General features: G+C 52.3%; 1 protein-coding gene across 1 annotated transcript in view; it reads left to right on the top strand.

Annotated features, from left to right (window-relative positions):
• CUL4A (cullin 4A) overlaps positions 1-13,142 on the top strand; it is a 44,651-nt gene that overhangs the window by 13,241 nt on the left and 18,268 nt on the right. Inside the window, exons 4-10 of the mRNA XM_032402572.1 lie at positions 1,757-1,826; positions 2,965-3,038; positions 5,611-5,773; positions 6,132-6,221; positions 7,400-7,482; positions 10,547-10,614; positions 11,805-11,923. Of these exons, the coding sequence (XP_032258463.1) occupies positions 1,757-1,826; positions 2,965-3,038; positions 5,611-5,773; positions 6,132-6,221; positions 7,400-7,482; positions 10,547-10,614; positions 11,805-11,923 (667 nt within the window). The remainder of the gene's footprint in view (positions 1-1,756; positions 1,827-2,964; positions 3,039-5,610; positions 5,774-6,131; positions 6,222-7,399; positions 7,483-10,546; positions 10,615-11,804; positions 11,924-13,142) is intronic.

The raw sequence follows: 13,142 nt of genomic DNA, 5'->3' as shown, positions 1-13,142 counted from the left end.
GCTGCTTAAACCTTCTCCAGACAGGAGCAGACAGTGTGGGGAACCTGTGACGTGCAAGCCCTTGGACCAGCTCGCAGCATGGCTGCATGGCGTGCCCCCCAGCGGTGCTCACGTGAGGCTCTAGGTTTTGATTCATGGAGGGCTGGAGCTCCACGCGTGCCCCCTTGTGTGGCCCAGCTGAGCATTCTGTGCTGTTTTCTGTGGGAGTGGCCAGAAGTTACTTCACCCAGCTGTTTGAGGAGCAGCATCTCTCATCAGTGAGCTCTGCACGTGGGGCCCGCCCCTCCCAAGGAGACCCTGCACGAGGCAGGGTGCCGCTTGCTCAGTTACAGCGCCTGGCCTGTCCGCGGCGGTCGGATCGGCTGCTGTGCGTCTCACCCTGGGCGCCCTCAGCGACACCTGGCCCCCAGCTGGTGCAGACGGCCCGTGGAGGCTGGCCGGGGTATCGGCCACACTGAGTGGCTTGTGCCCAGCACCAGGTGCCAGGGCTGCTGGGTCCCCACTGCAGTGGCACCTGTCTAGATGTGATTGTGACTCAGTCCTTGTTTTTTCAGACTATTTGTATAAGGTTCTAATACCATAGGCCACTATAAATTTGAGCAATTGTAAAATACTTCTTGGAGAATAATGTGTTAACCATTGAACTAGTAGGTCTTTGTTGGGATTTACTATTTTTAATTTATTAGCAAAGCCTCAAGAGAAAAGAAGATGTTTGGCCAGGACCACTGTGGTTGTGGTCAGCTCGCCTCACTGGTGTGATAGGGTGCAGATGTGCCCGTCGGTCCCCCGTGGCCCTCGACCTTCTGTAGGTGCTGGCTACGTCCCTCCCTCCGCACACCTCCCCGCCAGCAGAAGACTCCGATGCCTGTCTGCTTTGACACGTCACACGCTGGCCGTGGGCTTTTTCTCCTCTGTGCTGTGGATTTTACATCTAACCTCACACCCGTTCTGGGGAAGCGGCCAAGGGAAGCTTGTCGCTGGCCCAGCGTCCTAGAGCTAGGACCAAAGGGACGGAAGCCTAGGAGACGCAGGGCCTTCCACCTGAGCAGCTGCTTTGTTGATCTGCCCAGATGGAGCGCCGTCTGCACGCAGCTGGGGAGACTGACTGAGCACACGTGTGAAAGGTGCTTCGTAAGCCACGAGGCAGCAGGCAGACATTTAGGACCATGACTTTGCACAAACCTGTGACGGCCATGCTCCAGGCATTTGGTCGTGGTTTGCTCTGAGAGCCCATAATGGGGTTTCTTTTTCCTATAAGCAATATTTTGAGCCTTTCTTAAAAAACATATTCTAATTATCAAGCTGAGAGCGTTCCTAATTTGGTGCATGAATGGGATTTCCCGTCCGTTCTTGCTGAGGCTGTAAGTTAAAGTTAGACTTCAGCCACCTCCCTGCAGCTGCCCGTCCCCTGGTGCTATGAACGGTCGGCCTGCTTCCCCACCACTGGCACCGCCTGGCTCACGATCGGCCCCTCTGTCCTCTGGGAGAGGACCCTAGGTCCAACCGCCCGGAAGCCTGTGACCTGGGCCTTAGTTCAGCCAGCAGGCTCCTCAAGGGACTTGGGAAGGGCAGGGGCGTGCAGCTGCGTTTATCATGAATGCAGGGTGAGATGCAGGGATGGAGAAAACCCGCGTCTCTGGTCTTGTGACAACCGAGTGGTGGGCAGTGTTGTGTGTCAAGGGTGGCAGTGAAGAAGTTAGAACTGCAGTGACTAAACTGGCCGGCATTTGTCATGTTTTCCTTAGCAGATCTGCACAGACTCACTAGATAGTGTTTTATTTTTAAAGAAGATTAACACATGCTGGCAAGATCATTGCAGACAAATGGTAAGCGTACTGACTTTCTGTTAACCCTGGTTTTTAGGTACGTGTGCTGTCCCGGCACCTTCATCACCACTGCTCTGCTGTCTGGTCTCCCCTGCACACTCCCTCTTGGTCCTGTTCACCTCTGGTGGAGCCAGACAGACGGGAGATGGCATAGCGGGGAGGATGTGCCCCTTTTAATACAGCTGTCTTTTTTTCTTTTTAATCAGAGCATGGCCTCATCCACCTTCCCTTACCCACCTAAAGATGGTGTGGGCCAGACCGTGGGCTGAGATAGGGAAGTTCTGTTTAGGGTCAAATGCTTCCATCCAGCTCAATGTAGTTGAACAGCAGAGCAGAGCAAAGCAGGGTGTGCATGCTGCTGTTCTGGACTGGAGTGGCTGCTGACTTGATCTTCACACCAACCCGACATCTCGTGATCCCTGAAAGGGTCTCTCAAGTTTTCCTTGATCCCAGTTTGTGCCTCACAATCGAGCCTGACTTCTAGGTTTTTACTGTAACTGGACAGAGTCTTAGACTTTGTACGTGTGTTGATTCTAATTTGATTTTATGTATGTGAGTTTTTCATGTGGCCTGGTTGTAAGTGAAATCATGGTATCAGTAGCTTTGCTAAGTGGGTTGAATTCTTTTGTTTCCTAAATGAGGTAAACAGGGGACAATGAATGAGCCTCTTTTCCGGCCCAGGCACCTGGTAGATGGTCAGAATAGATGAACGTCTGCTAGGAAGGCTTTGCTCACAAGTCCGGTAGCTTCCATGATAAGAGGATCACAGGGTGGCTGATGATTCTGTGCCCCCCACGCTCTGCTTGCAAAGGAGAGTCAACCACGTGGCCAACAGCCTTGTGCCAACATAATAAGGACTAACTATTTAAAAAGCTTAAAGTGTCTCTTTAGGCCCGTGAGATTTACCACATTAGTCAAGAGATGACCAGATTTCAAAGGTATCTTTTAGGGTAAATGCTTTAAAATCCTTATAGTCAGATTTTCTGGATAAAAGAGGTGAAAATCATGAGGGTCTTGGGGAACATCAAGAAACAATTATTGTTAGATTTGAGACAGTTACCATAGTTGTGGTTCAGAAGGCCTAATCTTGGATATTTAGTTAGCAAGTTATGTAAATAAATGCTTTTCTAATTGCCAGATCATGATCAGAAGTATTTTCCTGTTTTTGGATCGCACTTACGTCCTTCAGAATTCCATGCTTCCTTCTATCTGGTGAGTGAGTCAGTGAGCTATGTCTGCTGCTGCCGTTTGGTCCTTTGTGTCAGCCGGGATCTCGAGTGCACACGTCCAGACCCAGCTGGACCTTAGTCCTGGGGTCAGAGCCGGGGCGGGCCGCACCCGGGGGAGCCCCTTCTGGCACACTGCCCAGCTTGAGTGTCACCATGGGGGTGGCAGGCCAGCGAGGCAGCTCTGTGGGGAGGCCCGTTTCTGTCACTGGGCTCTGTGCGTCAGGACCGTCTGGAGCCAATCGGAGGGAGGGAGAGGCTGAGGCCCTCCAGGACCGTCCAGCAGCTGGTCCAGCCAGTGGTCTGGTGAAGGTCTGAGGAAGACTGGGCTGGTGAGGTCATGACCCGGGGTCCTGAAGCCCCCCAGCGCCTCCCCATCCCGCCGACCAACCACGTGCACAGAGACCTCCTTTCAATCTGCCCGTCTGCCATGTGGCATCTTTCGGGGACGGGGTGAATCAGGAGCTCCCCCCTCTGTCACCCACTTCCACACCCTGTAGAACGCCCTTCACCACGCTGTCCGTCCCCTAGGCGCCCACTGCTGCCTCCACAAAGCCCTGCCTGACCTGATCGGACTTGTCCCTTGTGTCGTCCGCAGGCTCTTCCTGGGCTCTTCTCCCATTCCCTTTAAACCCAGGTTCTTTAAAAAGCGGCTTGCTTTTGCAGTTTCCTTAGCATCGGTTCCCTCTGACCTGAGGCTAGAACTGCTCTTCCTGAGGTGTTGGTGACCCCTGGTTCCCAGATCCTATGGATACTTTTTATTTTCTATTACCTGACATCTGTGCAGCTCTGGACACTCCTTGAAAGTCTCCTCTTCCTCAGTCCCCCTTGCTCCTCTTCCCTCTCCAGCCGCTGCTCCCGTTCCCGTTGTGCTAGACGCTCACACGCGTCTGCAGTCTGCTGGCCCCGCACGGAGAGGGTGGCCTTTGTCCAGAGAAACGATAAGGACTGTACTGAGGACGACGTGAACGGCATGGCTGTGAGTCTGTGCCAGGCTCTCTTCTAAGAGGTCCGGCACCTGCCAGCCTGCCGAGTCTGCAGTACAGCTCTAGAGGGGTTACCGTTTTCTCCGTTTTATAGACGGAGAAACTGAGGCAGAGAGTTCCCATAATTTGCTGTTCCCAGGTTGTTGGGCTGCCTAGTCTGAACTGTTAGTTCATAAACATGGTTCATAATGTAACCATGTCATAGAACCTATAAACATCACAGCATCGACGAGACTGGCCTCCGGCCACGGCAGCAGGTGGGAAAGCTACGTCTGGTAGAGCCAGACTCACTGCAGGTGCACGAGAAATGCCCCAGGCAGGACACGGCGGGAGGGCGAGCCTCATCCTAGGCCTGAGCTTCGCAGAATGAGCAGGAGTGCTGAGGTAGGTGAGGCAGAAAGAGGTGGTAATAGAGAAAAGGAAGCCTATGTGGAGACGGGAGCTGCCCAGGGTGAGCTGTTTGTTGGGGAGGCAGGGACATGCGGCCCACAGGCCATCCTGATCGCTGATGCTGGGGAGCGATGGGATTGAGATTTTAGAAAGCAGCAGCTCGCGGCAGAAGAGCAGGTGGGTGAGAGCAGACAGTGAGCACTTCATAAGCACCACACGGGCCGCCTGCCCAGCCCAGTGTGGAAGGGCTTTACAGGCGGAAGAGACCGAATGTGTGATCCCATTTACAGTTAAGGAAGGACAGGCAGGGCCCCAGAGGCACTGCGAGCCAGGGCTGGGGCCAGGACTCCGACCCAGGTGGCCGGCTCGAGCTGCGCGGCTGACCCCTGCGCCCACTGCTGCGTCTGGGACGAGCGCAGAGCACCCAGGCCTGCAGCTCCTTCAGGGAGCAGGAAAGGCCTCCTGTGGTGTGTGCCGTAGGAGAGGGTTCACCACAGAGGGGGCGCTCCAGAACCCGCGCCCCTGCGCACTGTTGGCCACCACAGGCGTGGCTCACCACCACCGCCTCAGCCGCCCGTTGAGGAGACCTGGCCGGGTCCGGGAGCTCAGTTTTGTCTGGCTACTCAGTACTTGGCACGTAAGGGACCCGTGGAGGTGTTTGCACAGAGCCTGGTACCCCAGGGTTTCTGTGCACAGTGACCGAGCTGGAGTTCCCCAGGCGACACGCCGAGGGAGGATGATAGACTCATAGAGTCACATTGTATGCTCCATTCACCAATGGAGAGGACCGGATAGAGGAGAGGCCCCAGTGCCAGGGGAGGAAGAGTTGGATGACATGCTCTGGAGAGGGACCAGAGCTGGAAAAGGGAGGGACAGAGGGGCTGGGTGGGTGGAGAGTCCTAAATCCCGCCCCAGGAAGAAGGATGTGAGCCACAGTGTTGGCAAGATCCATGTACTTTTCAGTGACAAGCCCAACCCACCCCAGGAAACAGCCTTGAGGAAGCAAGTACAAAGCACACTAGACTGGCCAAAACCAGAAAACACACAAAGGCATACTTGACACGTGGATTTAGAGTTAGCAGACGAACAGTTTTGGGATGAGAGTCGCTGTCACTTGTAGCTTTACCTAGAACTTCTAAAAAGGGAAACTGAAATATAGTTTTGTTTTTACTGTTTGTACAGGGATATGGGATTGGAACTTTTTAGAAACCATATCATCAGCGATAAAATGGTTCAGAGTAAAAGTATTGATGGAATTCTGCTGTTAATTGAACGAGAGCGAAATGGCGAAGCAGTGGATCGCAGTTTATTGAGAAGCCTGCTGAGCATGCTGTCTGACCTCCAGGTGAGGCCTCCCTGCCCAGCTGCTTACGCTGAACAAGGGGATGTAAGCAGGGTTTCAGTGCAAAATACGAAATCATAAACGTGCTGTGGAATATGTGCGAGGGGAGTGACTCTCAGGCTAGCCGTACGGCACAGGCCACAAAGGAGAGAGCCCTTAAGACACGGGCTCGGCCCTCCCGGGAAAGGACGGGGACCTGCGGCACTCAGAGCAGAGCGCATCGGGCAGCCTGGGCTGCCAGGGTCCCTGAGCCCCGGGGCCGCTCACTGCAGCCGGGCTCCCTGGAAGTCTTGGGTATATCAGCACTTGCTAAGGTAGGTTTCTTTACTGTAAGTGGTCGGTAACTTTCTTCATTTCTTAGGTGTATAAAGATTCATTTGAACTGAAATTTTTGGAAGAAACTAATTGTTTATATGCTGCAGAAGGCCAGAGATTAATGCAAGAAAGAGAGGTAAGACAGAGAGTTAACTTTTTTCTTTCTGTAGATGTGCATCTTAAGTGTAATTTCTAGAAAGTTGTCTTTCCACTTAAACGTTTTATTAGAAGTCTTCTGAAAGACACAGTCTAGCTGAAATTCTCAGTAACGAGCTTCATTCTTATTACAGTAAAGATTTAATTTCTTTTAACTTAGAAACTTTTTTATTTCTGTCTCCCTGCCCCCACCCTAAGTAAAAAAGCCAGTAAGGTAGCTTCTGAAATGTGTAATAAAGTAACTCAAGTTGAAGCAAGAGGATAAAAGGTAAATCTGAAAGAAGAAAGATAAGTCAAACACACCCCAAATCTTCCCTTTGTGTGAGACATTGAAAAAAGTTATTCCAGAAAACCACAGGAAAAAACATGAAATAGTGATATGAACCCAAAATCTTGGTAACCAGTTTCAAAAGTATGAGAGCAGGGAAAGGAAGCTCCCCTGGACCCTCCCCCAAATGTCACTCATCATTGCACAGGACGGACCGACTGTTGGTTCTTCATCCTGGTTTTGGAGAGGGAGTTTTAGGCCCCATACCCAGCCCTGCCCCACCACGAGGTCAGAACGCCAAAGACCCGTGTCATGGGGCCTTTCCTGTGCCATCAGGTGACAGCAGGAATGCCCTTTACCCCTGGAAACATGAAGTGCATTTTGAGATCTTCTGCAACCGGGCTGTTTGGCGTCCTCGAATGAACACGCAGTCTTCTGATTAGCTTTTGCTGACCCTGCTGTCTGTGGGCCAGGGGGTGCGTTAGGCCTGCACCCTCTGACCCAGCTGCTGCTCACCTGCCCACAGGGCCTCAGTGATACGAGGGACCCGTGGTGTTGTCCCTGAGCTTCACGATGAGCAGGGCACAGCAGTGACGTGCTGTCCCGTCCCTCCTTCTAGACTTCCAGTTTACCCTCCAGAATCGAGTTTAAGGGAAGTTTCTTCTACATATCCCGCCTATCCCCCATTACGCTTCCCACTTGGCCACTTTCACTCCCCCCACTCATCTGTGTTAATATTTGGCTTGAATATATATTCTGCTTTCCTTTTTTTAATTTTTGTAAGGACAACAGTGTTTCAGTTTCTTGCGTAACACCAAGAATCTTTGTTACCTAAGAAAAAAGAAAAAAGAATCTTTGTTACTGACATGTTTAAATGTTGTGTTTGGAAGGTTCCAGAATATCTTAACCATGTAAGTAAGCGTTTAGAGGAAGAAGGAGACCGAGTAATCACGTATTTAGACCACAGCACACAGTAAGTACTGTTCATTTACTTGGTTCTTGCAGTTTGAGCACAGTGAACCCTTTTCCTGGCTGGCATTCAGTACTACCTGAGAGTATTTGTGTTGCTTATATTATTTGTGATCATTTAGTACTTGCGAGTGACAAGGGCTGTGTCATGAGATAGTGCCCAAACAGAGCACCTCAGGCCGAGGGGCTTGGCATCTTTGAGTTTAGAGACAGGGATTCTATTAAATCCATGGGGTGTCATTGAATATTGGAAAATTTGGATTATAAACTTTTTGTTAGACATGTAAGATAGCTGTAATTCTTATGGTACTAAGTCATATTATTTTCTCTTTTCATCCAATTTTTTTTTTCTCTACCTGAGGTTGAAAAGTAGCTAGGGAATAAAAAGGGGAAAAGTTGTGTGAATGTCTGCTTCTCGCTGTGCACATAACCTTTATTCAAGTGAGGAGAGGTAAGAACAGAAAGGGGATAGAAAAGAGACTGAAGGATAAAATGTGCAAAGCTTGTGACTCACCGGGAGCCGGCGGGATGAAAGAAAGGGGCAGAGTTACGGCACTTTGAGAATAGAGGGTCAGGAGAGGAAAGATGCCTTTAGATATTTGAGGGGCCCGTGGGGAGCCCAGGATCTGCGGAGAGTGACAGTCATGCCGAAGCCAGGATGGCCTTGTTCGGGGTGCTGTGGGGACGCAGAGCTCCAGCTGGGGAGTGAGAGGGGCCACAGGGGCTGGAGGCCGGCAGCAGGGAGGTACAAGGAGTAGGAGAGGAAATGACAAATGGTATCAGATCACGCCAGTGGGTCAAGTCAAGGATGGATAAAAGCATTGGTTGAGTATCTGCTACATTTTTTTTTTTTTTTTTTTTTGGTGATATTTTCCGTGTAGCACGAAGTTCAAGAACAGGCCGAGCTAGCCGGTGTACTGATTAGGGAGCTCTGTATATGGTAGATCCCGTAGCAGAGCAAGGGAGCTGCCCGCACGGGCTCAGGTCAGAGGAAGGGCGGGGTCCCGGCGCTGCTGGACCTTCTCCTTTATGACCCAGAGGCACTGGGCGCGGTGCTCCCGTTCGCTTTTGTATATGCTAATGCACTCTTGTATGTAGGCTCTACTTTAAACCCCTCTCCCCCAGTTTTAAAAAATGCATCGCTTAGAAGAGTATTTGTAAATGATTTAAGTACAGGAGTACTAGGTGGTTCACCCCCAGGCTCAGGCACAGGTGGGTCGAAGGAGCACCGACTGAGGTGGCTTCTGCCCCCACAAAATAAAAAGTCGTCGTCAGGAAGAGGGAGACTGAGGACAAATAAGCAGCCACAACAGCCTTAGGGCTGGGCTCGGGGTGCCCCTTCCAGCCCCACCTGCCCTCAGTCCGAGCACCAAGGACGGAGCCCATGCAGATGAAGAGCATGCTTGAGAGCCCCAGGGCGTTGTCTCCGGCTGCAGTGTGTGGCCCACCTCACTCTGGACAGCGCGGCTAGGTCGCTTGGCAGGCCTCGCCCCAGGGACGGCTTCTGTGTGCCCCTCAGTGCGGGAAGGACCCGCTCTCCTGTTGGTTGGCAGGAATTCTCATACTGCAGAATCAGTGAGTTGTCACCGTGGACTAGGAGGTCAGTCTTTGGGCACCTGGGTGCTCAGGCGGTGAGTTCCGCAGGACTGTCCCTCTGGTCACAAGGGGTCTCTGGTGTCTGCCCTTAGCCCGGGGCCTGTCCCGGCACCCGCGCTACGGTAGGCGTCACACGGACCGTTGGGATGAAGACCATGGTCGGGTTTCTAGAACCGCAGTCTAGGCCATAGGCTGCCTAGAAGCAGGGATTCTGTGAATACAGGAAGAGTTGCTCAGCATCGTTAGTCATCAGGGAAGTGCAGATCAGAACCAGACGCCCAGTCCCACTTCACACCCACCAGATGTGGAGAGTGGAACCCTCGTGCCCCGCCGACAGGAACGTAAACCGGGCGGCTGCTGGGGAGACAGCTCGGTAGCTCCTCAGAGTGCTGTCCGGAGTTACAGGGTTTTCCAGTGCACTAGTTCTCCTGCTAAATATGTACATAAAAACGTACGTTCACACTGAACTTGTATGCACATTTTCATAGCAGCTGTATTCGTCGTAGGCTACGGGTAGAGACCACCCGTTGGCCGCTGATGCGCGGGTTTGACGCTGTTCAGGGCAAGAGCAGGTGCACCGCTGGCCCTGCTGTCCACCTCTGACCTTTGACCTCCACCCCAAATCCCATGGCCCTGCTCTCCCTCTTGGAGGCAGACTGGGAAGGTGCTGGCCGGCCCCTCGCCCCTCACCCTGCTCCTCAGTCCGCCCAGTCTCTGACCTCTGCCCTCTTGCGGAGTAGGGGCTGGGGCTTGGAGACGACATCTGCTGCGCCTCTCTCTAGAGTCACCGTGAGGTTTAAGCTGCTCTGTTGAGAAGTTCTTTATGAAGCAAGGGCTCAGGAAGATGCCCAAAATTAATAATCCTGGGACTAAAGCACATGTTGTGACCTTTGAATAACAACTGAAAGTAAAGGAACTGTGGATGGTACACCCGGGAAGAGTAGTTCCGCGTGTCCCTGTGAGTGTGGCAGCCACATTTACGGACGTTCCAGATTCTCAGACGTTCTGTTCTGCGTGACACTCCTGTGGTGTTAGCCTCACATCGGAGCCTTGATAAGTAGGATTTTTGACAAGTGGTCGTGGGAGGGGACAGGCCTGTCCAAGTGGAAGGTGATGGGGCTGGAGCGGAGCAGGCCGAGCAATGGAAGATGGGGAGGCTAGGGTGCCTTGCACTCAAAGGGCAAAGTCTTCTTTCGAAAACCACCAGCCAAGCTGGGAGTGCGGTGTGTGCTGGTGTCCCCCTCTCCCTGGACCCCCGGTCCCTTTATGTTATTCAGTAGATAGTTAAAGACTTTGGCGTCTGCTCGGACGGCAGGGAGATTGTTCGTGGTCGGAGGGAATGGCTGTTGTGGTGTCCGTTGGTCTCTGATTGACTCCACGTGATGTCTGTGACCGTAAACTCCGCTTCTTCACAGCTGACCAGAGTCTCTCCTTTTACTTCATCTCTGACTTTTCATCTTTGTCTCATGTAGGAAACCGCTGATTGCTTGTGTGGAGAAGCAGCTCTTAGGAGAACATTTAACAGCAATTCTGCACAAAGGTAGGTTTTCCTAACTAGTGTCAGTTAGACCGAATGACGGTCCTTAATATATTAAGAAAGCAAGTGAGACATCGCACATGACAACGTAAAGGACATTTTTTATTGTAATACGACAATCACTAAAAATCGTTAGGAATAACAAACATGTTAGCCCTTGGGGAAAATGAGTTCAGAGAAATAGTGAACAGCCTCTGGTAGAAACCCCGTGGAATGCGCTCGTGACCAAAGCTGCCGAGAGACCCTCCCAACCACAGCGTGCGGCTGGGTCCTCCTCCGCTGGAGCGGTGCTCACCGGTGCTAGCCCACGCAGAGCGCCACGGGTGTCGGCTGCTTGGACAGGCCCTTAGATTGTCCGGGGCTTCCTCCCCATGCCCTCCGCTCAGCTGAATGCCAGCTGAACCACCAGGTGGCTGGGGATGTAAGCCAGAGTGCACTTGCCCATCCTGAGTCTCCTGGAAGAGCGAGCACGTGACATTGCTGACTGAGCAGTGTTCTCTTCCGCGCTACATCCCTCGTGTCGCTCTTCAAGCCCTGGGGAGGAGTGACTCCAGCAGCCACCATGCACCTGCTGTTTGATTTGTTCAGTCTGCTCTCCTCGTTAATTCCTGCCCTTCAAGGTGTGCTTCCTTCCCTGGACATTAGAGTGAGCCCAGTCTCACCTCTTATAACACGTTTGTACTTGGTGTTACTTTTTATAGCTCTCAAGTATTTAATGTTACCACTTAGAAGTCGGGTTGGAGCTACAGGATCTATTTCAAGATAGTAGAGACCTTAAAGCTTAATCATGGGAAGACCCAGAATTATAAACATAAATTAGAAATTAAAAGAAAAATAAATAATCAGCTGAAAGATGAGACCTGGTAACTCCCCCTGTGACAGATCTGCTGAGCGACAAACTTGATCAGAGGTAACATGGGGCCGTGAGGCGCCGGGGGCGATCGGGGAGCACTGGCCAGGCCGCTGTTAGTGAGACCAGGGCTTCCATGGCCCGAGGGATTAAGGAACACACCTGCCCGCCTGCTCAGAAAATGACCCTGCCTGACAGGGTCTTCTCAGATTCTGGAGACCAACTTGCCTACATAGAAATAAGCAGCGGTCCCTGCATTTGTGACTTACGTAGTAGCGGTTGCGTGGTGCACACCACGCCGACTCGCTCACATGATGTGCTTCCGTTTGCTGTGCGGTCTCAGGGCTGGACCACCTGCTTGATGAGAACAGAGTGCCCGACCTCACTCAGATGTACCAGCTGTTCAGCCGCGTGAAGGGCGGGCAGCAGATCCTGCTGCAGCACTGGAGTGACTACATCAAGGTGCGTGGGGCCGTCTCGGCGGGCGATGACCGTGCCTTGCGGGGTGTGCGGTGCCTGGCAGAGGAGCTAGGCAGTCTGGAGACACCCTGGTTTTCTTGTGGCAGGTGCTTGGGTGGACAGCTGTCTTGCATTTCCTTCCAGATCGCTGGTGCAAACCTTTTTTTTAAAGATAACACCAACAGTGCGAGCACCGCCTACAACCAGGTGTGATAAAGTCTGCCATTCATCAGCTGCCTGGGCTCCAGTTCCAGTTCCAACCACGATTTTCAAAGAGTTGCCATTTTGTGAATCTGCTTTTTAAATGTCCGTGCCTTTGCTCATGAGAATTATTACACATTTTGGAACATCCATGTACTGTGTATGCTGCTTCATTTTCTAGCCATCCAGGACTATTACTTTCACGATACTTTGATGTTTCTTGGCACGTTGGCCTGTGGTTATGGGAAGGCGGCAGGAGGGCTCTTGGGCTGGAGTGCTCATGCCCGACCACGGTGATGGGTGCACAAGGCTGCCCCCAGCGATAAGTCCAGAGAGCAGTACACACCGGGGGGTGGGGGAGGGGCGGGAGGGAGAAACAGGTGAAACTGGGGCAGTCTGGAGAAGGTGGGTGTAGGGTATCAGTGCCCGTACCCCAACAGTGATGCTGCTCTATCGTTTTGCCAAATGTTAGCATCGGGGGGAGCTAGGCAAAGTGTGTAAGGATCTCTTCACTCTCTACTGCATGTGAATCTGTAATTATCACAAGAAAAAATTCCATTAAATAGAAGGAGTAATGGGAAGCTTGCATGCTGCCTTACGGAACAGTCAGTCCTAAGAGTGCATATCCGTGTACACGTGGAACGCTCATGCACACGTCACCACACCCCCCGAAACGTATACAGCAGCATCAGAGGTGAAAATCATAGCGGGCTCACTCTGGGTCACAGAGCTTCATGTTACGGAAAGTCTGATGGGGGGGGAGTGCGGGTGTTGCTGACGAGTAGCCCTCCAGGGAGCAGGGACGTGCAGCGAACATGGCAGGTTCCCAGGAGTTTCAGTCCGGCTAGTAAGAGTGTAGTAAAAGTGAGTGTCCATCAGGGATACGCAGTCACACCGAGACACAACACAGGTGTATGGCTGTCACAGGGAAGGTGACCCTTGGCGCTGTGTGTGTTACTTGCCATCAGTGCAGAAGTGCAGAGCAGAAAGTCCCAGCCCTGCTGGTCATACGGTGTCCCTC

The sequence above is a fragment of the Phoca vitulina genome, unplaced genomic scaffold, assembly GCF_004348235.1.
Source record: "Phoca vitulina isolate PV1807 unplaced genomic scaffold, GSC_HSeal_1.0 scaffold5, whole genome shotgun sequence".
Taxonomy (NCBI): Eukaryota; Metazoa; Chordata; class Mammalia; order Carnivora; family Phocidae; genus Phoca; species Phoca vitulina.
Note: the sequence above shows the minus strand (reverse complement) of the source record. Positions and strands in the feature narration are given on the sequence as shown.